Source organism: Gadus macrocephalus, chromosome 9, assembly GCF_031168955.1.
Source record: "Gadus macrocephalus chromosome 9, ASM3116895v1".
In the NCBI taxonomy this organism is placed as follows: Eukaryota; Metazoa; Chordata; class Actinopteri; order Gadiformes; family Gadidae; genus Gadus; species Gadus macrocephalus.
In genome coordinates this window covers 10468244-10495603 of record NC_082390.1, presented here as the reverse complement: position 1 = coordinate 10495603, position 27360 = coordinate 10468244, and the positions used below count along the sequence as shown (strand labels likewise).

At 53.1% G+C, this 27360-nt stretch overlaps 2 protein-coding genes across 5 annotated transcripts; both read left to right on the top strand.

Annotated features, from left to right (window-relative positions):
• Window positions 1–1192: 1192 nt before the first annotated feature.
• Window positions 1193–20968, top strand: ambra1b (autophagy/beclin-1 regulator 1b). 4 transcript variants are annotated; one of them, XR_009527240.1, is made up of 20 exons: window positions 1195–1745; window positions 2895–3086; window positions 3679–3737; window positions 6085–6268; window positions 6619–6791; window positions 6965–7031; window positions 7184–8853; window positions 9473–9559; window positions 9705–9890; window positions 11436–11516; window positions 12470–12570; window positions 12837–12947; window positions 13262–13450; window positions 13665–13819; window positions 14334–14473; window positions 14779–14883; window positions 15434–15639; window positions 17499–17549; window positions 17784–19151; window positions 20710–20968. XR_009527240.1 is itself a non-coding variant. In XM_060060679.1 (19 exons), the coding sequence occupies exons 2-19, from the start codon at window positions 2955–2957 to the stop codon at window positions 18923–18925; spliced, it is 4839 nt and encodes a 1612-aa protein (XP_059916662.1). In that variant the 5' UTR covers window positions 1194–1745; window positions 2900–2954; the 3' UTR covers window positions 18926–20671. The 4 variants fall into 4 exon arrangements, 2 of the variants coding, with proteins under 2 accessions (XP_059916662.1, XP_059916661.1); XM_060060679.1 differs by lacking the exon at window positions 20710–20968 and having other exon boundaries at window positions 1194–1745; window positions 2900–3086; window positions 17784–20671; XM_060060678.1 differs by lacking the exon at window positions 20710–20968 and having other exon boundaries at window positions 17784–20671.
• A 406-nt stretch (window positions 20969–21374) lies between these two features.
• Window positions 21375–26038, top strand: LOC132464354 (muscarinic acetylcholine receptor M4-like). The gene is made up of 3 exons (XM_060060686.1): window positions 21375–21443; window positions 22520–25356; window positions 25813–26038. Exon 2 carries the CDS (start codon window positions 22525–22527, stop codon window positions 23695–23697), a length of 1173 nt encoding a protein of 390 aa, XP_059916669.1. The 5' UTR covers window positions 21375–21443; window positions 22520–22524; the 3' UTR covers window positions 23698–25356; window positions 25813–26038.
• The last annotated feature ends 1322 nt before the right edge of the window (window positions 26039–27360 follow it).

The following is a 27360-nucleotide window of genomic DNA, read 5'->3' as shown; positions in this document are numbered from 1 at the left end:
CTCATTTTCCCCGCATTTACAGTGTGGTCGCAGATTTTGACGGTCTGCTGTCATGAATTGTGACCCATCGGGGATTGCGACCTGCTGCTTGTGGACTCTGTGATGATCGCAAACATGAATAATTGTGTGCACATACAGATATGAGGACTACAAATGACCTGAAAACATTTGGTTGGGGTTTGACTCATTTTCCCCGCATTTACACAGTGTGGTCGCAGATTTCGACGGTCTGCTGTCATGAATTGTGACCCATCGGGGATTGCGACCTGCTGCTTGTGGACTATGTGATGATCGCATGCATGAATAATTGTGTCCAAATACAGATATGAGGACGACAAATGACCTGAAAACATTTGGTTGGGGTTTGACTCATTTTCCCCGCATTTACAGTGTGGTCGCAGATTTCGACGGTCTGCTGTCATGAATTGTGACCCATCGGGGATTGCGACCTGCTGCTTGTGGACTCTGTGATGATCGCAGGCATGAATAATTGTGTCCAAATACAGATATGAGGACGACAAATGACCTGAAAACATTTGGTTGGGGTTTGACTCATTTTCCCCGCATTTACAGTGTGGTCGCAGATTTCGACGGTCTGCTGTCATGAATTGTGACCCATCGGGGATTGCGACCTGCTGCTTGTGGACTCTGTGATGATCGCAAACATGAATAATTGTGTGCACATACAGATATGAGGACGACAAATGACCTGAAAACACTTGGTTGGGGTTTGACTCATTTTCCCCGCATTTACAGTGTGGGCGCAGAATTCGACGGTGCGCTAGATTGATTGTGGCATCGTTGATTGCGACCTGCGTTGCTTGTGGACTCTGTGATGATCGCAGACACGAATAATTGTGGCATTAGTTCATATTTATTTCATAAACGGCAGTAAAAAAGAATAATAACGGTGGGCATACAAATAAAAACGGTGGGCATTATAATGCATGTTGCATGTTATGCATGTTGCAGAAAATGTGCAACAGCGCCCTCTGGGGTCACACATTTCGACGGGTCGCAGAATTCGGTGTAACACCGGCCTTCCATGTCCGTTTTGCTTGGGCCCCCCAAATTCCTTGAAACGGCCCTGAGTATAATGTCCAAGATGTGACAGCAGCCGCTCTAGGATTGGCGGCGCCTTGCTTCTCTAACTCGCCTGTCTCCAGTGGCTCTGCCCTCCTCTATCTTGCCTGTCTCCAGTGGCTCTGTCTCCAGTGGCTCTGCCCTCCTCTATCTTGCCTATCTCCAGTGGCTCTGTCCTTTATCTCCAGTGGCTCTTACCTCCTCGATCTCGCCTGTCTCCAGTGGCTCTGCGCTCCTCTACCTTGCCTGTCTCCAGTAGCTCTGTCCTTTATCTCCAGTGGCTCTGCCCTCCTCTATCTCTCCTGTCTCAAATGGCTCTGCGCTCCGCTAGCTTGCCTGTCTCCAGTGTTTCCTCTCACGGCTACACACGCTAGCCATTAGCCTCGTAGCACTCGGCGATATTTTCTTTCCAGCGCATTGAGAGGCACGAAGGATACTATCGGGATGTTGACCGGCGGGCAGTAGCTGAGACACACACTACCGACGTCGATGCTCGGGTTTTATGATTTGATTGAAGCTCCATTTCCTTCGTTTGGACGAAGCAGAGCTGGAGCTAACAGCTACAGCTAGCCTAGCTATAGCTAGCAAGGCTACCGCTAACCGCTGCTGGGTGGATCCGTTCCTGGGATGGAAATGATCGTTAAAAGACGGGCGAAAGAAAGGTAACACCGCGCGATGTGACCGTCCGCCCGACGGACGTCATGGGTACCCTACGTGTAGGTTGTGTGTAGTCTGTGTAGCCGTGGGGTGTGTGTTGTGTTTTAATGAAGTTCTTCTCGGGGTTCCAGTTGAGGCTAGTGGGCCGACGCTGCGTTTAACGTTGGTGTAGGGTTATACTGGGATGTATGTCATGGTGTAAGGGTTATACTGGGATACATGTACTTGTGTAAGGGTTATACTGGGATGTATGTCATGGTGTAAGGGTTATACACTGATGTGTGTACTGGTGTAAGGGTTATACTAGGATGGGTGTACTGGTGTAAGGGTTATACTAGGGATGGGTGTACTGGTGTAAGGGCTATACTGGGATGTTTGTACTGGTGTAAGGGTTATACTGGGATATGTGTACTGGTATAAGGGTTATACTGGGATGTGTGTGCTGGTGTAAAGGTTATACTGGGATGTGAGTACTGGTGTAAGGTTTATACTGGATATTTGTATACTGGTATAAGTGTTCTAAAATGGATGTGGTGTAAAGCAGCGGGTCTGATCTTAATGAACTCTTATCTGCAACTTCACACTAATGCTGGACTGGTTTGATTCTGATCTGAGGGATGCATGTTATACTGGGAGTTAAAACCCCCATACAAGGTTTATATTGCACCAAGCTCCCCCCTAAGATGCTTTAGATGTTGTGTGTCTTTCTAATGTTTGATAAAGGCCAGGCTTGCTGGGTCTAATCACTTCTTCTTAAAATAGACTTTGACACACTCTGCAGTCTGGCTTATAGTGGAGACATGAAGTTGGTTACACCTTGTATGGCCAATATTTAAAACGAGAAGGATGTTCTTTATTGGATTAGTTATATTAGTTAAACTGTGAAATGTCAATTATTAAATTCTATATAACGGTACAGGACAAGATGATGACATTCGCAGAGGAGAGAGATTGGTACTGCAAAATTGTTCAGAATTGCTCCTTTCTTGAACATCCAGACTCACAGATCTGGAGGTATTGCCTTGTCATATTGTATCGGTAGAATCCAGGGGCCTGGAGGGAGGTCATGAGGGGAACCAGTCCAGCCCACTGGTGTGACGTCTCCAGGTGATCTGGGGTTGATGGGGTTCTGATCTCCCTGCTCCTCCTCCCAGTCTAGGTGTTGCCTGGCAGCAGTGAGGGCGCTCTGAGGTGGTTCCCCAGCCCACTGTAGAATGGCGTCCTACCACAGGAACTCGGTCCGCATCCTGTCCAGCCGGGAGCGCGGCTCCTCCAACCTCAGCTCCCAGCGCCTCCTTCAGCAGCTGGTGGAGGAGAAGCTGCGCTGGATGAAATGGCAGAGCCAGGTAACGCTCACTGGGAGAGAACCAGTCGGTACCAGACCAGTGGGTAACAGAACAGTAGGTAACGCTCACTAGGGAGAGAACAAGTCGGTAACAGACCAGTAGGTAACACTCACTAGGGGGCGACCAGTAGGCAACAGGACCAGTAGGCAACAGGACCAGTAGGCAACAGGACCAGTAGGCAACAGGACCAGTAGGCAACAGGACCAGTAGGGAACAGAACCAGGAGGTAACGCTCACTAGGGAGAGAACCAGGAGGTAACAGAACCAGGAGGTAACAGAACCAGGAGGTAACAGAACCAGGAGGTAACAGAACCAGGAGGCAACGGTCACTAGGGATAGAACCAGTAGGAAACGCTCACTCAGAAAGACCTTGTGTAACTGGAAGGTTGTGTGTCTGTATTCCCTGGAAGGTTGTGTGTGTGTGTGTGTGTGTGTGTGTGTGTGTGTGTTAACTGGAAGGTTGTGTGTGTGTGTGTGTGTGTGTGTTAACTGGAAGGTTGTGTGTGTATGTGTGTGTGTGTGTGTTAACTGGAAGGTTGTGTGTGTATGTGTGTGTGTGTTAACAGACGTTTTTTGTGTTTTTGTATAACAGAAAGTGGAGCTGCCAGACAGCCCTCGATCAACGTTCCTGTTGGCCTTCAGCCCCGACCGGTGAGGCTCTACGGTTCTACCGCTTTAACTCTACGTCTGTGAGCTCTACGTTGCATCAGCATTTCTCAATACAAATAATATGCGTATCATGTACGTCTAAACAGAGCGTAACAGTATAGATCCGGAAGTAAAAATCACATACATTTTCTCCCACATAGGTTTTGATTAAAAGCCGTAATGTTCCTACCACACGACGATATATTGTGAATCTATGGTTTATGCTCCTGCAAAAACCACAAGTTAAATGGGCAGCATTTAGCTTTTAGGAAACACTATTTATTCGCAATGTCATTGTAACAACTATACTTAATCCTGTGACACAACGTCTTTGATTGGTGGAGCTCGCTGTTACCATGGAAACATTTACCCGCACTCGTCAAGTTGTGGAGGACTGCAACTTCTACTAAACTCTATCATGATTTAGATTAAGGAAAAGAGTTGTGGTTAGAGTTGGAGAGGAAATAAGCTATTATAGCTAATTTCCTCATATATTCTATGTCAACTTTTTTTTTTGTATAGTATACATGTTGAAAAATATGTTGACATAGAATATATGATAAAAATAAAATAAAATAATATATGATGTAGCACTAGCAGTGCTTTTTTAGTAATATTGGTACTATAAAAGCGTAGTAATACATAATGTTGAATGAATAAGTAACTGAAATACGACACTGAATTCACATGTATTAAAAACGATCAACGTTATTACACGGTGACTGCAGTAAGCAACGAAGAGACGTACCATGTCGATGACAACGCTATGCACTATACGAAACACTATACATACCCACACACACAGAATATATGACACAACTTGTATTAACAATATACAATATAATGATGACAAAGGTTATAAGAGGCAAGAAACGCGCTAAGCTATTGTGTTGGAACCATTGCGAAAAGGTCCGCACTCCGCAATGGTTCATGGGATGAGTAGTTCCTCCACTCGTTCACAAACGTAATGTACAAAGTTTTCTACCCTTGCCTTTTCTTCAGTTTTCCTTTTTTTTTTGTGCCCAGAATCAAATGTTTTATAGTCACGACTACCAAGACGAACGATTGACTTGGTTCCAGGCCTAAAACTCTTTTATATACGAATTTCCGAAAAGCCAATGGGGAAAATTAATGGGAAATTTACTTCCGGAACCAGAGCTGTTAAAAAAGGGAGCGGTCACTATTACGCTCTATTGTTGTTTATTTAAATGTGTAATTGAACCCGATGGTATTTCTAATACCAGTGTCGATGTGTGCTGGGCTCCTCTAGTCTAGTGTTGGGCTCCTCTAGTCTAGTGTTGGGCTCCTCTAGTCTAGTGCTGGGCTCCTCTAGTCTAGTGCTGGGCTCCTCTAGTCTAGTGTTGGGCTCCTCTAGTCTAGTGCTGGGCTCCTCTAGTCTAGTGCTGGGCTCCTCTAGTCTAGTGCTGGGCTCCTCTAGTCTAGTGCTGGGCTCCTCTAGTCTAGTGCTGGGCTCCTCTAGTCTAGTGCTGGGCTCCTCTAGTCTAGTGCTGGGCTCCTCTAGTCTAGTGCTGGGCTCCTCTAGTCTAGTGCTGGGCTCCTCTAGTCTAGTGCTGGGCTTCTCTAGTCTAGTGCTGGGCTCCTCTAGTCTAGTGCTGGGCTCCTCTAGTCTAGTGCTGGGCTCCTCTAGTCTAGTGCTGGGCTCCTCTAGTCTAGTCTAGTGCTGGGCTCCTCTAGTCTAGTCTAATGCTGGGCTCCTCTAGTCTAGTCTAATGCTGGGCTCCTCTAGTCTAGTGCTGGGCTCCTCTAGTATAGTCTAGTGTTGGGCTCCTCTAGTCTGGTGCTTGGCTCCTCTAGTCTAGTGCTGAGCTCCTCTAGTCTAATGCTGAGCTCCTCTAGTGCTGGGCCTTTAGTCTAGTCTAGTGCTGGGCTCCTCTAGTCTAGCGCTGGGCTCGTCTAGTCTGGTCTAGTGCTGGGCTCCTCTAGTCTAGCGCTGGGCTCGTCTAGTCTGGTCTAGTGCTTGGCTCCTCTAGTCTGGTCTAGTGCTTGGATCCTCTAGTCTAGTGCTGGGCTCCTCTAGTCTAGTGCTGGGCTCCTCTAGTCTAGTGCTGGGCTCCTCTAGTCTAGTGCTGGGCTCCTCTAGTCTAGTGCTGGGCTGAGGCTCCTCTAGTCTAGTGCTGGGCTCCTCTAGTCTAGTGCTGGGCTCCTCTAGTCTAGTGCTGAGCTCCTCTAGTCTAGTGCTGAGCTCCTCTAGTCTAGTGCTGAGCTCCTCTAGTCTAGTGCTGGGCTGAGGCTCCTCTAGTCTAGTGCTGGGCTCCTCTAGTGCTGGGCTCCTCTAGTCTAGTCTAGTGCTGGGCTCCTCTAGTCGGGTCTAACAGCTGTTGTCCCCCAGCACCCTCATGGCCTCCACCCATGTCAACCACAACATCTACATCACGGAGGTGAAGACGGGGAAGTGCCTCCACTCGCTTGTTGGGCACCGCCGGACCCCCTGGTGCGTGACCTTTCACCCCTCCATCCCCGGCCTGGTGGCCTCGGGCTGTCTGGACGGGGAAGTACGCATCTGGGACCTGCATGTGAGTACTAGTACCTGCTGCTGCCGCATTACTGTAGTACTGGGACCTCCATGTGAGTACTAGGACCTCCATGTGAGTACTAGGACCTCCATGTGAGTACTGTGAGCACCTGCTGACATTGCTGTCTAGAAGTTCGGTATTTGTATATTTATGTTATTTTGCATGGGCTACTATGGTAACCCTGCCCTACTCCTCGTTCTACGTGGCTCACATTAGCCTACATGGTTGTGGTATTGTACTGAGGCTATTGAAGTAGCATCAGCCTTCATAGTGAAGTGTATCAGCGGCTAGCACTGTAGCCTCAGCGTTGTTCGGGCGTGGCCATATGACGTGGCGCTTTGTACCTGCAGGGCGGCAGTGAGAGCTGGTTCACGGACAGCAACGTGGCCATCGCCTCGCTGGCCTTCCATCCCACCGCCCAGCTGCTGCTCATCGCCACCAACAACGAGCTGCACTTCTGGGACTGGAGCCGGCCGGAACCCTTCGCCGTGGTCAAGACCGCCAGCGACACAGAGAGAGTCAGGTGGGACCATTAGCAGACACAAGGGAGGAGGCGCTGCTGGGGGGGTCCTCAGTGTGGACCCACCCCCCTCTAAACAGTGGGAGGGTCCACACCCCGACAGGCTGGGGTCTCTGGATGGATCAACATCAGTGAGCTGATGTGAGAGGCCGTGATAACCCGTGTCTCTGTTCCAGGCTGGTGAGGTTCGACCCCCTGGGACACAACCTGCTGACGGCCATCGTGAACCCCTCCAACCAGCAGGTGAGGACCCCCAGGGGCCAGTAGAGAAGGCGTGCGTGTGCACGTGTAACGTTGTGTTCCCTGTGTCAGAGCGAAGAGGTCCCGTTGGAGTGTGTGTGTGTGTGTGGTGTATAACGGTGTGTGTGTGTGTGTGTGTGTGTTCCCTGTGTCAGAGCGAGGAGGACGCAGAGGTCCCGATGGACAGCGTGGAGATGCCGCTGTTCCGCCAGCGCTCCTTCCTGCCCTCCCAGCCCGTGCGCCGGACCCCCATCCTGCACAACTTCCTCCACATCCTGTCGTCCCGCACCTCGCCGGGCCAGGGGGGCGAGGCGCCACGGGGCGGGGGGGACCCCGGGCCCTCCCTGGGGGACCCCCCGGGCGTGCCCCCCGGGATGCAGTTCCCGGACCCCCTCCATGGCCAGGCCTACCCGGGCTGCACCCAGCACCTTGGCATGGTCTGTCTATGCTCCCGTTGCTCGGCCAATCATAGCTCCTCCCTTGGACCGGACATCCCCCCCGGGATCCCCTCTGACCCTCGCCTGGTGGCGGACCCCCCCCTCCCCGCCTCCTCCTTCTCCTCCGCCCGCACGGAGCCCCGCCCCCCGTCGGAGCGCCCCTCCGCCTTCACCTCCGTCTACTATAACCCCGCCTCCCTGCAGCACGCCCCGCCCCCCAGCCCCCCCGCCAGCCAGCTGCTGGAGCCCCACCCCTCCGCCCGGCTTGCCGGCTGGCCCCGCCCCCTGAGCGGCGCGGGGGGGCTGTCCGCGGGCATGCTGCCCCCCCGCACCAGCTGCTCCTCCTCCGTCAGCCTGCTGTCGGTGCTCCGTCAGCACGACTCCTCCCTCTCCTCCCCGGTGTCGGTGGTCCGGCAGCAGGACTCCTCCTCCCAGGCGCCCGTCTACACCTCCGCCACCGAGGGGCGGGGCTCCCAGGCCCGCGGGTCGGAGCCAGGCCCCGGGGCCTCCCTGGGCCGGGGGGGCGGGGCCGGGACCAGCGGGGGGCACCACCCCTTCTGGGACGGGGGGCGGGGCAACTCGGCGGCGTTCCGCAACGTGCTGCAGTGCAACCTGAGCCGCTACTTTATGGAGTTCGACCGCGGCCAGGACCCCGAAGCCCCCGGGGTGGGCGGAGCCCCCGGCCCCCAGGAGCCCGGCCAGGAGCTGCTCAACAACAACATGGAGCCGGACCGGGCGGGGACGTCCGGGGCCCCCGCCCACCCCACTATCATCCACTACCAGCCCCCGACCCCGCCCCCGTCCTCCGCCCCCACCCCCGAGGGCTGCCTCCTCCCCCCCGGCGCCTCAGGCAGCCGGCCCTCCGCACGCACACACCTCCACCCCCCGCCCCTCTCCGGGACGCGCCCCCCCGCCCGCACCCACCTCCACCCCCCCGGGCCCTCGGGGGGGCGGCCCTCGGGGTCCCGCGCCCACCTGAACCGCTGCCGGGCGTGCCACAACCTGCTGACCTTCAACCAGGACTCCCAGCGCTGGGAGCGCACCGCCCAGACCTCCTCCACCGCCGCCGGGGACCCCCCGCCCGCCGCCGCCCCCCTTTGGTCCCACGAGGAGGGCCAGAGGGGGCCGGAGGAGCCGGCCCACGACAGGAGGGGCCCCGCCCTGGGTAACGAGCCCCTGCCCTCCGGAGGAGCCGGGGGAGGCGTGGGCGTGGCTTACCCCGGGAGTCCCGCCCCCAGTAGCCCGGAGGTCAACCTGGTGTACAACCAGGAGAGCCTGGGCTGGGATCGCGTGTACCGGCAGGCGGGGGCGCGGCGCCCCCCCGAGCAGCCCGACCCCATGACCCAGGAGATGCCGGTGGAGCCCCCCGACGAGGACTCCCTGCGGAGGTAGGGACTAGGGATGTGCACGGGTACACGTGTACACGTGTGACCGGTTAGTAAATCATAACCGTTTAGGAAAAATCTGTAAACGAAAACCAAAAAAAATAAAAATAATCAAGGCGCCATTGTTTCAATGGGATTCGCGACGGTCCATACTTTCAACAAGAAGTTTACATATTTATAATTCGAAATTCGTCCCAGCCTTTATACCACAGATACTCTAGGGTCTAGCGTATAACCGCGTTTTCTGATTACAGTTTAATGTAACAGTAAGCTGACAACATCCTAATTAACACCGCAACTGCAAATGAACCACACGGAGATAACCATGGCAACCGGTCAAACAAATTTTCTTTTTGCGTCATTCTGCTCGCGCATCCGCCTTGTTGATAAACCAATAATCCCACTATAGCGCGGCTGCTGTCCACTTTAAAAAAAGAAAAGAAAAATCATTAATAAAAAAAACGGTTAACCGTGTACACAGGGAAAAAAAAGGGGTTGTGTAACCATTTCCAATTTTTTTTTTTTTGTAACCATTCACACCCCTAGTAGGGTCCCCCGTCTGCCTCCCCTCCCCCTCCTCTGACTGGAGGGATTACTGAGTGTTGGTTTGTGTTGAATACAGGAGGCTGCTGGAGTCCTCCTGGCTGTCCCTTTCCCGCTACGATATGGCCGGGTCCCGAGACCACCCCATCTACCCCGACCCAGCAAGGTACCGCTCCACCTCCTGCACCGCTACACCTCCTGCACCGCTACACCTCTAGACCGTTTCACCTGCTATCCCTCGTTCCAATACTCTGAACTCTTTCTGCCATGCGTGTTTGAGTGCCTCTGACCCGGTGTGCCGCTGTGCTCAGACTCTCCCCTGCAGCCTACTACGCCCAGAGGATGATCCAGTACCTGTCCAGGAGGGACAGCATCCGCCAGCGCTCGCTGCGCTACCCTCCCAACCGCCTGCGCACCCTGTCCTCCTCGTCGGACAGCCCCGTCACCACGCCCGCCGCCGCCATGGACAACAGCGACGTGGACTTTGAGGAGCTGGAGTGAGTGGTGGTTCACTTACTACAAACGCCAACTTACAGTAGTCCTAAAGCCTGTTGTGTTATACATTAGTCCTGAAGCCTGTTTTACATTAGTCCTAAAGCCTGTTGTGTTATACATTAGTCCTGAGCCTGTTTTACATTAGTCCTGAAGCCTGTTGTGTTTTGCATTAGTTCTGATCCTGTTTTACATTAGTCCTGAAGCCTGTTGTGTTATACATTAGTCCTGAGCCTGTTATACATTAGTCCTGAAGCCTGTTGTGTTTTGCATTAGTTCTGATCCTGTTTTACATTACTCCTGAAGCCTGTTGTGTTTGACAGTAGTCCTGAAGCTGTTGTACTTTACAGTAGACCTGGGCCCCGTTTCCCGATAATGATGGATCCACGCTCGTACGATCATTCTCATGATACGTGTTTCAGCACTGTCTACTGACACGGTGCTGAAATGGGTTCTGTAGGAGGGGGAGACGCAGGAATGTCGCAGGAAAATGGGGTTACAAAGGGTTAAAATAACTCCATCACGGCCAACAGCAGAGTAGCCTATGAAAAGAATAGACTGCAATAATTTGAATGCTAAAGATATTAAAACACAATTGATTAGGCCTAGGCCAACATGCAGTCCTAATCCTGAACTCACTGAGTAAAGAAGCGGGCGGCGTTCAGGCACGCATCGCAGCACAGTTTCCCGCTGCAGTCTACGTTCACTGCAGAAACCACACTCTCAACTTTGCCATTGTGCACTGTCAGGGATGTTTGTAACTGTCTAGACACAGTCCAATAATTAATGAACTCCATCACAGCCTCACCGAAGTGCCTACTGTGCTTTATGGCAAACAATCGCAACAAAAAAACTCCTGCAGAAATTCTCCAAAACTTGCTGGTCTCAGAATGATTCATGTCTTCTGTCATTGATCAATATGAGGACATTTTAACCACAATGGTTGAATTAAAATCATAGGGGAGACGGCAAGTGCAGCTCGAAAGCGACCTCCCACACAAGAGCAATGGAATCATTAGATTTTATTATATGCCTTGTGAGAGTGTTGCCTTGTGACGTGGCGTCTGATCGGTACATTTCGGCTGCGCATGTATTTTTGGAATATAAATTGCTGCAATACATTATGTTGTTGTTGACTTCTAACATGTCTCTGTCTTGCTGTTTTAAATCTAACAGTAGTCTATGATTAAGCATGTTTCAGAAAAATCAGCACATTAACATTAATGTAGTTGTCACACAAGCTATTTTAGATTTTTGTAATATGGAATTATTTCAGGAGGGAAAATGCTGTGAAAAAAATTACGCACCGTGCATTCACGATTAGGACTGATTAGTTCTTAGCTATACTGTATATGTCGGTCTAGGCCTAATCAATTGTGTTTTACAGTAGTCTGAAGCCTGTTGTACATTAGTCCTGAAGCCTGTTGTGGTTTACAGTAGTCCTGTTATAAATGAGTCCTGAAGCGTGTAGTGTGTGGTGTGTAGTCTTGTAGTTTGTAGTCCTACAGTGTGTCGTGTGTCTAGTCCTAAGTATGTTGTGTTGTCTCCAGTGATAACAGCGAGCGGGCCAGACACCGGACCCCCCGCAACGCCCGCATGTCTGCCCCCTCTCTGGGCCGCTTCGTCCCCAGGTGGGTCCTCAGGTCCTCACCTCTCCCAGGCACCCAATCACCACCCTTAACCCCCCCATCACCACACACTTCACCTTTAACCCCCCCATCACCACACACTTCACCTTTAACCCCCCCAACACCACGCCCCCCTTAAGCCCCCCATCACCACACACTTCACCTTTAACCCCCCCAACACCACGCCCCCCTTAAGCCCCCCATCACCACACACTTCACCTTTAACCCCCCCATCACCACGCCCCCCTTAACCCCCCCCATCACCACACACTTCACCTTTAACCCCCCCTTAACCACGCCCCCCTTAACCCTCCCCGTCACTAAACACGCCCCCCTTAACCCTCCCCGTCACTAAACACGCCCCCCTTAACCACCCCCCAATCCCCCCATCACCACACACTTCACCTTTAACCCCCCCATCACCACACACTTCACCTTTAACCCCCCCATCACCACACACTTCACCTTTAACCCCCCCATCACCACACACTTCACCTTTAACCCCCCCATCACCACACACTTCACCTTTAACCCCCCCATCACCACACACTTCACCTTTAACCCCCCCCTTAACCACGGCCCCCTTAACCCCCCCCTGTCACTAAATACTTCACCTTTAACCCCCCCCTTAACCACGGCCCCCTTAACCCCTCCTGTCACTAAACACGCCCCCCTTAACCACCCCCCCATCCCCCCCGTCACCACACACTTGACCTTTAACCCCCCCCCCCTTAACCACGCCCCCCTTAACCTCCCCCGTCACTACACAAGCCCCCCTTAACTCCCCCCCCCCCCCATCACCACACACTTCACCTTTAACCATCACCACACACGCCCCCCATAACCCCCCATCCCTCCCCCCTCAGGGAGCCCCAGTGCAGAGCGGCTCCTGGGTTGGATTCAGCTCAGCAGTCTTTGGACGGTTGTTCCTTGACGTGTTCCTCGGTGTGTTGCAGGCGGTTCCTCTTGCCGGAGTACCTCCCCTACGCCGGGATCTTCCACGAGAGGGGTCAGCCCGGCCTGGCAACCCACTCCTCCGTCAACAGAGTGTTAGCAGGCAAGTTCAGCCAGAGCAAGCCCTTCTCCTGGGGTCCCTGGCTCTCCTGGGGGTCCCTGGCTCTCCTGGGGGTCCCTGGTTCTCCTGGGGGCCCCTGGTTCTCCTGGGGGGCCCCTGGTTCTCCTGGGGGGCCCCTGGTTCTCCTGGGGGGCCCCTGGTTCTCCTGGGGGGCCCCTGGTTCTCCTGGGGGGCCCCTGGTTCTCCTGGGGTCTTGTGTCTGGTCTCTTACTGCAGGGCTCTTACCCTAACCCTAACCCTTTTCCCAGGGGCCTCCATCGGAGACGGGCAGTCTGCGGTGGCCAGCAACATCGCCAACACCACGTACCGACTGCAGTGGTGGGACTTCACCAAGTTCGACCTCCCGGAGATCAGCAACGGTACCTAGACCGGACCAGTAGAACCTAGGGATGAGGCGCTGCATGGGGTTTACCTAGACCGGACCAGTAGAACCTAGGGATGAGGCGCTGCATGGGGTTTACCTAGACCGGACCAGTAGAACCTAGGGATGAGGCGCTGCATGGGGTTTACCTAGACCGGACCAGTAGAACCTAGGGATGAGGCGCTGCATGGGGTTTACCTAGACCGGACCAGTAGAACCTAGGTATGAGCCCCTCTGGGGGGTGAATGCAGCCCCTCTGGGGGCTGTGTGCAGCCCCTCTAGCTAACGCTCACCCTGTGTCCGTCCCTCTAGCCACGGTCAACGTCCTGGTGCCAAACTGTAAGATCTACAACGACGCGAGCTGCGACATCTCGGCGGACGGCCAGCTGCTGGCGGTCTTCATCCCCAGCAGCCAGCGGGGCTTCCCCGACGAGGGCATCCTGGCCGTCTACTCCCTGGCTCCTCACAACCTGGGGGAGATGCTCTACTCCAAGAGATTCGGTACGCTGCTCCTCCAGATAGTCACTACCTTACTCTCTAGCTCCTTTTATTAGTTTTGAGAATACATGGTAGTATGAAGGTGGATCTATGAAGGTGGATCTATGAAGGTGGATCTATGAAGTTGTGTCTATATATCCATGAAGGTGGTTCCAGAAGGTGGATCTATGTCTCGATGAAGATGTGCCTTGACTAACGACTGTGTCTCCTCCTCCAGGTCCCAACGCCATCTCGGTCAGCCTGTCCCCCATGGGCTGCTACGTCATGGTGGGGCTGGCCTCCCGCAGGATCCTGCTGCACCCCTCCACCGACCACATGGTGGCCCAGGTATTCCGCCTGCAGCAGCCCCATGGGGGGGAGACCTCTGTCCGGGTGAGTACCCCCAACCCTGGAGCACCTGGGTGTACCTCTAAACACGCACACAGACACACACACATACACACACACACACACAGCTTCCAACGACTCCTGACAAACGTAATCACCCTGATGGAGCTGACAGCCCTTCAAGCATCCATTCATAATGTTTACCGGAGTCCATTAGATTAGCCCAACTCCACAAAGGACTGCCCATCCATTGCAGGCAGCGCCCCGCCCAGTGGACGATGTGGTCCTTGACGACGTGGTGTACCCCATGACTAACGCTGTGGCCCTGTGTTCAACGTGGTGTAGCCCATGACTAATGCTGTGGCCCTGTGTTCAACGTGGTGTAGCCCATGACTAACGCTGTGGCCCTGTGTTCAACGTGGTGTGGCCCATGACTAACGCTGTGGCCCTGTGTTCAACGTGCTGTGGCCCTGTGTTCAACGTGGTGTAGCCCATGACTAACGTGTGGTCCTGTGTCAGCGATGTGAATCCCATGACTAACGTGTGGTCCTGTGTTCAGATGGTCTTCAACGTGGTGTACCCCATGGCCCCGGACCAGCGGCGCCACGTCAGCATCAACTCGGCACGCTGGCTGCCGGACCCCGGCCTGGGCCTGGCCTACGGGACCAACAAGGGGGACCTGGTCATCTGCCGGCCTGTGTGAGTGTCTGCTGCTACAGCCGCTGTTCTCTAAAGAGCCGCTAAAAAATAAAACATATTACTGAGTATTACTGGTGACTTAACCAATGGAAACCCACTGACTTCAAAGGGTAAAACTGATCTAATCAGACCGATGACGTCTAAAGCTTAGAGCCAAGATTGGCGCATTCCCTTAATGGTCGTTGTAGACAGGAAGCCTTTTGGGTCGTTAGCACTTTTAACGAGGGCATGGACCTGTGGTGTTTCCTGTTATTGGTATTGATGTGTGTGATCTGTTATTGGTATTGATGCGTTTGGGTCCCCAGCTTCTACCGCAGCGATGGGGAGAGTCCGGGGGAGATGAGCAGCGAGCCGCTGTTCTCCGTCAACAACGGGGGGTCTGGGCGCCCCCGCAGCGCCGACAGACCTGGGTAATGACCTCAGAGGGGTTTAGGGGACCCCCATTCACCCAGCGGCCATGTTGGATGGGCGGGGGTAAAGGTTGGATGGGCGGGGTTAATTGTTGGGTGGGCGGGGTTAATTGTTGGGTGGGCGGGGTTAATTGTTGGGTGGGCCGGGCTAATTGTTGGATGGGCCGGGCTAAAGGTTGGATGGGCCGGGCTAAAGGTTGGATGGGCAGGAATGAATGTTGGATAGGCGGGCCTAAAGCTTGGATGGGCGGGGATTAAACCTTGAATGGACGCGGCGAACTGTTGGATGGGCGGGGATAAACGTTGGCTGGGCGGGCCTTTACGTTGGATGGGCGAGGGCGCCGAGGTAAAGGTTGGATGGGATTATCTAAATGGCTCTAATTCTTGATGGTTGCCCTTCTCCACCCATGTCCTCCATCCATGTCCTCTGGGTGTCCTCCTCTGGGTGGTGTCCTCTGATGGAGACACTGGGTGGTGTCCTTCTCTGGGTAGTGTCCTCCTCTGGGTGGGGTCCTCCCTGCTCCGCGTTAAAGTTCTGCTCGTCTTCCAGGCCCAACCGTTCTGGCTGGAGATTGGACCGGGACATGGGTCTGATGAACGCCATTGGTCTACAGCCCAGAAACCCCGCCCCCTCGGTTACATCACAGGGAACCCAGACTCCAGTGGTCCAGCAGCAGAACGCAGAGACCCAGACCGAGGTCAACCTATCAGAACCCCAGCTCAGCACCACCGCCTCCACCCAGGGGGAACCCACAGGTGAGTGGAATACACTGAACATAGACATAACACAGAGCGACATAACACAGAGCGACATAACACAGAGCGACATAACACAGAGCGACATAACACAGAGCGACATAACACAGAGCGACATAACACAGAGCGACATAACACAGTGACCTAACACAGCCCGATCTAACATAGACCGACCTAACATAGACTTAAGACAGACAGACTTAACATAGACTTAAGACAGACAGACTTAACATAGACCGACTTAACATAGACTTAACACAGGCCGACTTAACATAGACGACCTAACATAGACTTAACAAAGACCGACTTAACTTAGAGTGACTTAACATAGACTGTATATAATGAAGGTTAAACGTGTGTTTGTGTGTGTGTTAGGGCTTTGACTCCGAACTTCGTGAATCGAATATAATTAGAATATCAAAAAATAAATCAAAATTCGAATGAATATTAGGCAGCCCTTAATATTCGAACCTGATATGGGCCGGCCAAAAGGGAGAGATGTCGGAACACCCGACGCAGTCTATTGATAATATTGTAATGTCCACGGAAGAGGCAGTGAATGAAGGATTGATTAAACAGCGATTTTTTTAGAAACCTTATAAACCGTTGGAACACGCAAGACCGGTTGCCAAATCAACGCGGTAAACAAACCTCGCGAAGCCCAATCCAGGTCTTACTGAAGGCATTTAATGTTCAAAATATTATTAATAAATATTTGAATATATTCGAATATTAATAAACACTGCGAATATGATTTTTGGGCAAAAGTCAAAGCCCTAGTGTGTGTGTGTGTGTGTGTGTGTGTGTGTGTGTGTGTGTGTGTGTGTGTGTGTGTGTGTGTGTGTGTGTGTGTGTGTGTGTGTGTGTGTGTGTGTGTGTGTGTGTGTGTGTGTGTGTGTGTGTGTACTTCTCTTAATGAAATTAAAACTGGTGGGGTCTTGTTAATAAAGAAACGGATACTGTGAATTAGGGAAATACGTCCAGTGTTAGGCATGGCTATTTTAAATAAAGAAAAATCTTCCAAGTGTGTGCACAGATACTTGCTATTAAAACATACAACAAGTGCAAAATGAACGCATATCATTTTGAAATGAACATGAAATGTGCGCAATCACCAGTTCCTCCAAAATCTCTATCGTAGGCCATTTTTTATCGTTTATATCGTTTATATCGCGCATTCCTGTGTGTGTGTGTGTGTGTGTGTGTGTGTGTGTGTGTGTGTTTTTTGTTGGGGAGAGGGAGAGAGAGCACATCAATGTGTTGGGGAGAGGGAGAGAGAGCACATCAATGTGTTGGGGAGAGGGAGAGAGAGCACATCAATGTGTTGGGGAGAGGGAGAGAGAGCACATCAGTGTGTTGGGGAGAGAGAGCACATCAATGTGTTGGGGAGAGGGAGAGAGAGCACATCAATGTGTTGGGGAGAGGGAGAGAGAGCACATCAGTGTGTTGGGGAGAGGGAGAGAGAGCACATCAGTGTGTTGGGGAGAGGGAGAGAGAGCACATCAGTGTGTTGGGGAGAGAGAGCACATCAGTGTGTTGGGGAGAGGGAGAGAGAGCACATCAGTGTGTTGGGGAGAGGGAGAGAGAGCACATCAGTGTGTTGGGGAGAGGGAGAGAGAGCACATCAGTGTGTTGGGGAGAGAGCGAGCATATCAATGTGTTTTCCCACCTCTGCTATGAGGTACAGTATGACTGTTTTAACAGTAGAGATGGTGAATATGGGAAACATCTCTTGGACGGAACCAAGAAACACTTACTGGGTCGGCAGGTACCCTAGAACCTGAGGACGGGTACTTTTAGTACATGTAGAAGCTGAGGACGGTAGAACAGTTTGTAAAATAGTTTTCTTCTCCCTGCAGGTGAAGGGTCTGGACCTGCAGGCACCAGCGGAGCTACTGACACCCTCAATGGTACTACTGCTAACTAGTCTGCTCTCCTGCGAACTAGTCTCTGCTCTCCTGGTACCATTAGTAACTAGTTTCTGCTCTCCTTGTAACTAGTCTCTTAGTGGGTGTATGTATGTATTGTGAGTGTGTGTGTGTGTGTGTGTCTGTTTAAGTGTGTCTGTTTAAGTGTGTATATGTGTGTGTGTGTGTGTGTGTGTGTGTTTGTGTATATCATGTGTGTGTGATCCTCTGTTCCAGCGGGCCCCGAGGGCTCCGAGACGGGCTCGGGGGAGGACGCTCTGGCCCGGATCCGCCGGCTGATCGCGGAGGGGGGCATGACGGCGGTGGTCCAGCGCGAGCAGAGCACAACCATGGCCTCCATGGGGGGCTTCGGGAACAACATCATCGTCAGCCACCGCATCCACCGGGGGTCCCAGACCGCTGCCGGGGCCAGACCCAGCGCCCACCCTGAGGCCCCGGGCCCCTCCACCGCAGGACAGACCCCCCACCCAGAGGCCCCGGGCCCCTCCACCGCAGGACAGACCCCCCACCCAGAGGCCCCGGGCCGCTCCACCGCAGGACAGACCCCCCACCCAGAGGCCCCGGGCCCCTCCACCGCAGGACAGAGCCCCCACCCAGAGGCCCCGGGCCCCTCCACCGCAGGACAGACCCCCCACCCAGAGGCCCCGGGCCCCTCCACCGCAGGACAGACCCCCCACCCAGAGGCCCCGGGCCCCTCCACCGCAGGACAGACCCCCCACCCCGAGGCCCCGGGCCCCTCCACCGCAGGACAGACCCCCCACCCAGAGGCCCCGGGCCCCTCCACCGCAGGACAGACCCCCCACCCAGAGGCCCCGGGCCGCTCCACCGCAGGACAGACCCCCCACCCAGAGGCCCCGGGCCCCTCCACCGCAGGACAGACCCCCCACCCCGAGGCCCCGGGCCCCTCCACCGCAGGACAGACCCCCCACCCAGAGGCCCCGGGCCCCTCCACCGTAGGACAGAGCCCCCCCCTAGAGGCCCCGGGCCCCTCCACCGCAGGACGGACCCCTCAGCCTGGGTCTTCAGCAGCAGGACGGACCCCTCTCCCTGGAGACGTGGACCGTGTGTTCCTCGGTGAGCCGGTAGAAGACTCCTCTCTGGCAGCTCCACCTTCGTCTTCTCTGCTCTTCTCTTCAGAGACCTCCTCCTTCCACAGCCCCGTCCTCCCCAGGGTGGACCCCCCCAGAGTGGACTACAGGGTAGACCCCCCCAGGGCAGACCTCAGTGGGGGGTACAGAGTGGACCCCCCCAGGGTAGAGCCCCCCAGAGTGGACCCCCCCAGGGTGGGGGCCCCCCAGACCCCTGGGAGCAGCCTTGCTAGTGGAGGGTTCCCCCATGGAGACCCCTACGGCAGGTAGTGGATCTGGGTGCCGCCTCGCCACTCCAAGCCTTACTTCCTAGAAGACTGTTGCTGCTTTGATTTTCCCCCCATCCCCATCCCCCCGGGACCGCCCGGCCTGACGACGCATTCCACATTAAACATCTTCTACCTGGATGGAGTCCTGCTCTCTCTGGTCCCTCCCTGCACCAGGGGCCAGAGACCTGGACGGCCTGTGCTGCAGTCTGTGCACTGGTCCAACAGCGGTCAGTGCTGGGGCGGTCAGTGCTGGGGGGTTCTGAGAGAGGCCTTGTGGTGGTTGTGAATGCCCAGAGTCAATCATGTGACGCTCTGGGGTCACGGGGGTTAAAGGGACTTTTATTGTGGAACTCAATCATTCTGCTGCTCCACACACACACACACACACACACACACACACACACACACACACACACACACACACACACACACACACACACACACACACACACACACACACACACACACACACACACACACACACACACACACACACACACACACACACACACACACACACCCCCCCCCGCCAGGGGCCCCCTCAACGCCGAGGGCCCCGTGTGTGTGCTGCGCTCCACACTAGGGCTTTGACTCCGAACTTCGTTATTCGAATTTAATTTGAATATCAGAAAAATAAATCAAAATTCGAACGAATATTAGGCAGCCCTTAATACTCGTACCTGTTATGGGCAGGCCAAGAGGGAGAGATTTCGGGGGACCCGACGCAGTCTATTCATAATAATGTAATGACCACGGAAGAGGCAGTGAATGAAGTATTGATTAGACAGCGATTTATTAGAAACTTAATAACCGTTGGAACGCGCAAGACCGGTTACCATAGCAACACCAGTAAACAAACCTTGCGAAGCCCAATCCAGGTCTTACTGAAGGGATTTAATGGTCAAAATATCAATAATAAATGTTCGAATATATTTGAATATTAATATTAATAATCAAACAAACTTCGAATACGATTTTTGGGCAAAAGTCAAAGCCCTACTCCACACACATACACACCGCCAGGGGCCCAGTGTGTGCTTGTGTGTGCGTGTGTGTGTGTTCTTCTTTTATTGGGCTGACGCTCTAACCATACAACCATGTTTATTTAAGGCCGGACAGAGCAGCGAATCACAGCCTCTAGAACTCCCGGGCTCTGCGTGTCGTAGTTGTGTGTAACTAAAATATTAAGAGAGATAGGTTGTGTGTTTTAAGTGTGTGTATGTAAATAAGTGTGTTGAGTGGTCGGGAGCGAGAGGTCAGAGGTCAAAGAGACCCGGACCACCTGGTCCGTCTTCTGTCAGTTGGACTCACTGGAGGAACACGCGCTTGTCGTCTGTGATTGGTTTCTGCGAGGCTAAGGGGGGTGGGTGCTGAGGGGTGTGTGTGTGCGCGCGTGTGTTTGTATAAAGGACCTATCAGAGTGAGGCGTCGTTGACACGCCTTGTTGGAGCCATGATGTTGGACTTTATTTTAGTTTGAACTTTCCGTTTGGTCAGCAGCTGTTTGAGAAAAGCTCTTAATGTCGACCTGCAGCGAGGGGGAGCTCTTCCTGATTACTTGACCAATGAACCTTTTAAAAAGCCTTTCTGTCAGAGCTCCACCTGTGTATGGTACAGTAACACCATCAGCACCACCTTTACGGGGCAGCCCCGCCTGCCCAACCGATATATTTTGATTATGTCAAATGTCACTTTGAAATGCTTCAATTGCCCGTTTTCTGTGATCTGATTAAAGAGCTTTGACAGTCTGCTGACCTCGCCCTCTTCTGTCTCCGTGGTTCATCAGATCGGAACCCTCTAGGTCTTCATCCTGCACCACCAAGTGTCCTTCCTGAGACCTTTCTACAGACCTGGTCCAGGACCTGATCTGGAACGTGCTTTATGGACTGCATTTAGTAAGCGTTCTTCTGCCCTATGGCCGCTCCACACTGATTCACCCATTCATAAATACATTAACACAGGCATGCACAGCGACAATGGTGTCGGCCACGCAGGGTAACAGCCAGCCGGTCGGGAGCAGTGAGGGTGAGCTGCCTTGCTCAGGGGTATCTGGGTTTGAACCAGAGACCTTCAGGTTGACAGAGGATCTGCTCCAGCTCCAGAGCGGTCCCGCCCCGTGGGAGGAGGAGCCTGAGGAGGAGGAGGCTGTAGTGGAGGAGGAGCCTGAGGAGGAGGCTGTAGTGGAGGAGGCTATAGAGGAGGAGCCTGAGGAGAAGGAGGCTGTATAGGAGGAGGCTGTAGAAGGGGAGGAGCCGGAGGAGGCGGCTGAGGAGAAGGAGCCTGTATAGGAGGAGGAGGAGGCTGTAGAAGGGGAGGAGCCTGAGGAGGAGGCGGCTGTAGAGGGGAGGAGCCTGAGGAGGAGGAGGCTGTAGAGGAGCAGCTCTCAGCAGCTCTCAGCAGCTCTCAGCAGCTCTCAGCAGCTCTCAGCAGCTCTCAGCAGCTCTCAGCAGCTCTCAGCAGCTCTCAGCAGCTCTCAGCAGCTCTCAGCAGCTCTCAGCAGGAGACGCGGGCGGTGGTACGGTAGGTGACTCCTTCTACTACGGACCACTGAGACCTCAGACTGCTGCTGTAGACACCGGGTCTTTGTCACGCTGTTCTACTCTGTACTTTTGGTATTTTAACACTGATAGACACAAATGTCCATCAGATTTCTCTATAATTGTATTGTTTGAATTGAATTGTATATTTTTATTCTGTATTTATGGATTTCTGTAAACAGTTGTTGACCCTCTGAATGAAGGCTTTCAGTATCTTAGTCCTTGCCATTGAGCACGTTCACTTTCTATGTAATGGTGCTAGACCAGTAAGAGCCTGGGAACAGACCAGTCTGCCAGCTCATGGGACTGTGCAATGAGGTCTGTGGAGAGGCATTAAGGCGTAGCTCTGGGGGGGTAGGGTGGAGGCGTTAGGGCGTAGCTCTGGGGGGGGGGTTAGGGTGGAGGCGTTAGGGCGTAGCTCTGGGGTGGTTAGGGTGGAGGCGTTAGGGCGTAGCTCTGGGGTGGTTAGGGTGGAGGCGTTAGGGCGTAGCTCTGGGGTGGTTAGGGTGGAGGCGTTAGGGCGTAGCTCTGGGGGGGGGGTTAGGGTGGAGGCGTTAGGGCGTAGCTCTGGGGGGGTTAGGGTGGAGGCGTTAGGGCGTAGCTCTGGGGTGGTTAGGGTGGAGGCGTTAGGGCGTAGCTCTGGGGGGGGTTAGGGTGGAGGCGTTAGGGCGTAGCTCTGGGGGGTAGGGTGGAGGCGTTAGGGCGTAGCTCTCGGGTGGTTAGGGTGGAGGCGTTAGGGCGTAGCTCTGGGGGGGGTTAGGGTGGAGGCGTTAGGGCGTAGCTCTGGGGGGTTAGGGTGGAGGCGTTAGGGCGTAGCTCTGGGGTGGTTAGGGTGGAGGCGTTAGGGCGTAGCTCTGGGGGGGGGTTAGGGTGGAGGCGTTAGGGCGTAGCTCTGGGGGGTTAGGGTGGAGGCGTTAGGGCGTAGCTCTGGGGGGGGCTTAGGGTGGAGGCGTTAGGGCGTAGCTCTGGGGGGTTAGGGTGGAGGCGTTAGGGCGTAGCTCTGGGGGGGGCTTAGGGTGGAGGCGCTGGTCACTGAGGAAAACGCTCTTCCTTGGACAGGAATCATGTGGTCGGCGCCAGAGAACGACATCAACACCTCCACCCTGGCCTGCTCCTGCTCCAACAGCTCGTGCCCCTGCTCCTACAGCACCACCCAGACGGCCTCCATCGTCACGGCGACCGCCTCCCTCAGCCTGCTGACGGTGCTGGGCAACGCCCTGGTGCTGCTCTCCGTCGCCCTCCACCACCGCCTGCGGACCGTCCACAACTACCTGGTGCTCAGCCTGGCGGCAGCAGACCTGATGGTGGGCGTGGCCTCGGTGCCGTTGGCCGGCGTGTACCTGGTGGGGGGCCACTGGCCGCTGGGCCCCCTGCTGTGCGACCTGTGGCTGCTGCTGGACTACGTGGCGAGCAACGCCTCGGTGCTCAGCCTGCTGCTCATCTGCCTGGACCGCTACTTCTGCGTGACGCGCCCACTCAGCTACCCCGCCCGGCGCAGCGGGGCCGGGGCCAGCCTGATGGTGGCCGGCGCCTGGATGCTGTCCCTCCTGCTGTGGGCTCCGCCCATCCTGTGCTGGCAGACGCTGGCGGCACGGCGGCCCGTCCCGGCTGGCCGCTGCTACATCCAGGTGCTGGCCAGCGCCCCGCTCACCCTGGGCACCGCGCTGCTCTCCTTCTACCTGCCCGCCGTCGTCATGGCGACGCTGTACGGCCGCATCGCCGCCGCCAGCCGCAGCCGCCTCCCTGTGAGGCCCCGCCCCCGGGCCGCCGCCCGGCCGGGCCCTCACCTCCAGGGGGGCATGGCCTCGGGGGTCTCCCAGACCAAGACCCCCTCGGAGGGACCGAGCCACGCGGACTGGAGACCCCAGGAGGACGGAAGCTCCTCCTCTCTACGCCGGCCCCCGAGGGACCCGGGCTCTGACACCCCTCCCTGGAGGCGAGGCCTGTCCCGGAGCTGCTCGACGCTGGCACGCTGGCGGGGGAGGAGCTGTGAGCGGAGGGTGACCCACGCGGTGCTGGCCGTCCTGCTGGTGTTCATCGCCACCTGGCTGCCCTACAACGTGCTGGCTGTGGTGGGCTCCCTCTGCCGGGTGTGTGTCCCCGATGCCCTCTGGGCCGCCGGCTACTGGCTCTGCTACGTCAACAGCGCCATTAACCCTGCCCTCTATGCCCTGTTCAACGGAGCCTTCAGGAGCAGCTTCCTCCACCTGCTGCGCTGCAGCCGCGCGCCACCCTGAGGAGGAGGAGGAGGACCTACCGCCTGAGGAGGAGGAGCTCCATGAGGAGGAGGAGGAGGAGCTACCGCCTGAGGAGGAGGAGCTCCATCCTGAGGAGGAGGAGCTACCGCCTGAGGAGGAAGTCTGAATCATTCATTAGTTTGGGAGGTGAATGTTTAGTTCTGAGTGCTGGTGACTTCACGGTTTGAGGCCAAAGCAAGTTTGCACATGCAGCTAAAACATGCGCTAGCATGCTAACGAACTGCTAGCTAACTAACGTGCACGTCTGCCTCCTCAGTTAGTTTAGTTTATTGTTTATATTATCTATTTAAATTGAGTCCAGTGAAATAAAGCCTTATTTAAAGGGGAGCTGTGGTCAAGGGCCTGACCTCCATGACCACCTAACCCGTCCTCTGGTGTTCACTGTTCGTTGGGGCAGAGAATAGGGCACTGCAGGAAAGATCCATGATGGAAAACTGAGGCACAGGTCAAAGGTCATGGTGTTGTGGTTTAATTAAATGATATACCGCTAATAGGATTGGATTTAGAAAGGATATTGGATTATGATTGAATTAACTAATAAAACAACACTCACCTGTCATGCACTAACTCTCATCCTATCAGAAGGGCTCAGCGTGTCCCAAGCCTTCTGATTGGTGGAGCCCTCAGCCGCCTCCTCCTGTCTGGGTTGTTTCAGTGTGGATCCTGAACCTCGTCTGACTTTACTGTGATGGTGTGCCTCCAGACAGACCTTCTGTTTCCGTTATGTGCCGACCGTACAACATTGTGAGGCCAAATAAAGGACCAATATAGTGGTTATTTTAGTATTTCAATTCTTTGCTATTTGAATTATTAAATTCTTATTCAGCTAAATGACACTAGGAGGCGTACTTCAGACCCGAGTGTCAGAATACTGGCCCTCTGCAGGACCCCCCCCCCCCTCCTATCAGGACCCCAGTATCACGGCTCACTGACGAGAGAGTCAGAGAGAGAATTAGAATTAGCTAATTCTATGTTAGAATTAGCGCAATAATAATGCGTTAACCCAATCTTGTTTTAAATGTTTACAATTCCCAAATCTGTGGTGTTTCGTAAGATTCATATTCAACCCACTCTGAACGAGTCAATAAAACTCCATCAATATCACTTGGTCTAGTTTTTGCTTATTATGTACATTTGGTATGAATGATTACGTGTCATTCCGTTTGATAATCTCATTTAACTCAGAATGGATTTAAAGGAGAACTATAAAACTGTTTTGGTTTAATTTGCTTTAATATCACAGGTTAAGAGTCATTGTGATGCTTCTATAACCCTTTGAGTCGATTGGTCGCTGTTTCGACTCCACCTAGCGCATCTTGGCGGAAAAAGGGAATATGCAAGTTTCTGCCGGCGACCCGCCGCCCACTCTCGCGAGAGTCTCGGGTCTCGCGAAGTACCGAATTGCTTAACGCTGCTAGTACAGACCCAACACGGAACCGGATCGATATAAACGTAAGTAGTAGTGAAGGGATTGTTACATTCATCATGGATCAGCCGACTAAAAAGAGACAGAAAATCCCAATGTCGGAGAAACCACAAGAGAAAAGGGAGACTGACCGACAGACACTCTGGCCTCTCTGAAAGAAAAAGACTGCAAATCGGATGCCGACTTGACATGGCTGTGTTGCTCTTGAAATTGTAAGTACCCTTGGGTGAACTTTGTATTGTGGCTTCTTGATGTTGATAGTGTCTGTAAAAATGTGTTTGCCCTGTATGTTTCTAGCTTGCTTGCTGGGGTGTTCGTGTACTCGCTACCAACACCTTCGTTTCCATGGTTGTTTTGCTGTTCGTCTGTCTCGTCCCCCAGATAAAGGCTAAATCCCCGAATCCAGGTTCTTGTTTATTTAGATCACTAGACCGCTATTCGAATGCCTTCGATTTTCTAAGGGTGTACTATATAGCCTATATCGTGATATGTCCGGCTGGCCATATAATGCAGTAACCTGCACGAGAGCTGCTAGTTGGCACTTCGTCGGTAACAGAACTGTTACGATACGTGAACCTCCATTATAGCTTTAGCCATGTTATACCTTTTGCGTAGCTCCCCGCTTGTAACCATGTCTGTAAAAAGATTGCTTTGTATTTTTTTCTTAGTTACAAGCGTTGGCAAACAGCATTGCTATGACGCTTGATGACCCAAGACGGCTCGGCCTGCCTGCCCCGGTACAGCCAACACCCAAATCTGAACTTGTGCGGGTACAAATGTGACAAGGAAATCTAGAGAACCCTCAAGAAGATGTTACACAATAGCCGTAAGGCAAGAAACAAACTGTCACTTTAATGCATTTCTTTCAATGTCCAAAATAAATATTTTTCTAAACAGTGTTTATTATTGAACCAATGAATGAAAGAAAGGTGGTGCAAACATCTGTTATTTCAAAAAAATTGAAACATTTTAAAACCATATACAATAATATTTATTAACAATGTTTATTTGCAAGCATTTACACGTAAAAATAAATGCGTCCCTATTCTTCCAGACACAGCATCTGCCTGAGAACTCTCCTGCGGGGACGAGCGACAGCAGGCCGTCTCATCTCTGAAACTATTTCCCTGTAATTCCGTACACAAGTGACGTACTTGAACAGATACATAAATGTACGATTGCTGCGCAAATTGGTCATGATATCGTTATGTATTATGTTGGCCAACACTCCAATACTGATCGTTCTGTTCAACAACCAAAGATAAACCAATTCTAATCTAGGATATAACATCTCCCCGTCAACTAAAAAAAGGATGGGTTTATTGTAAAACATACACCCTTTCAAAATGTATAACCATGTCTACTCTTTATGAACATCTACTTCGGACATTGCTCCACGCATTCGCCGGCTTCTTTGAAAACAAATGCACACATGGCAAGCGTAGAAGTGGATGGGGAAGGGTCGTCAACGAGTTGTTACGACAGTGTTGTAGCGCCTCCAAAGCTGTAGGGTGAGCTCAATAAGAGCGCAAACCAAGAAAACTGCGAATAAGTGGGCAAAGTGGCATATTTCCCCTTTAAAATAAGATTTTTAAAAAATGCGATTCACCGTGAGTTAACTCATCAATTACGTTGGTTGAGTCAGTGAATGATCTGCTCGGTATCAGAGACCTTAACACGGCAGGTTGGTCCCACCCGATATCTAACATATTTTTGCTTTCAAAAATATTATTTAATGTGTCGGTTCTTAACTTTCCGAAGGGGAAAACCTTTAGGGGGCACTATTACCTGTTGGATCCAGGTGGTAGTCTAGTCTACTAGTACATGTTGGATCCAGCGGGTACTAGTAGCCTACCTGTTGGTTCCAGGAGGTACCTGGTGGATCTAGGGGGGGTTGGTCTGGAAGTACTAGTATCCAACGTTGACCACCGCTGTTGTAGCCTAGCGGTAGCCACTCGTGACCGTTAAAAGTAACGTTCGTCACTCACTCAATGTTATCTAACTACTTTTAGAAACTATTTTCCCCGTGGATTCATTGTAATTGCTGGTTTTTGGGATATTTTCTTATTTCAGACTCTGACATTAGTCTTTTTTTAAGACTAATTTCAACCAATTGATTGGCCAAGTATCTGTTGCTATGTAAGAGTTTATCTATGATAAGGTCAAATATAACTTTATTAATAATAATAAATGATTTATTATTTTATATTTTATTA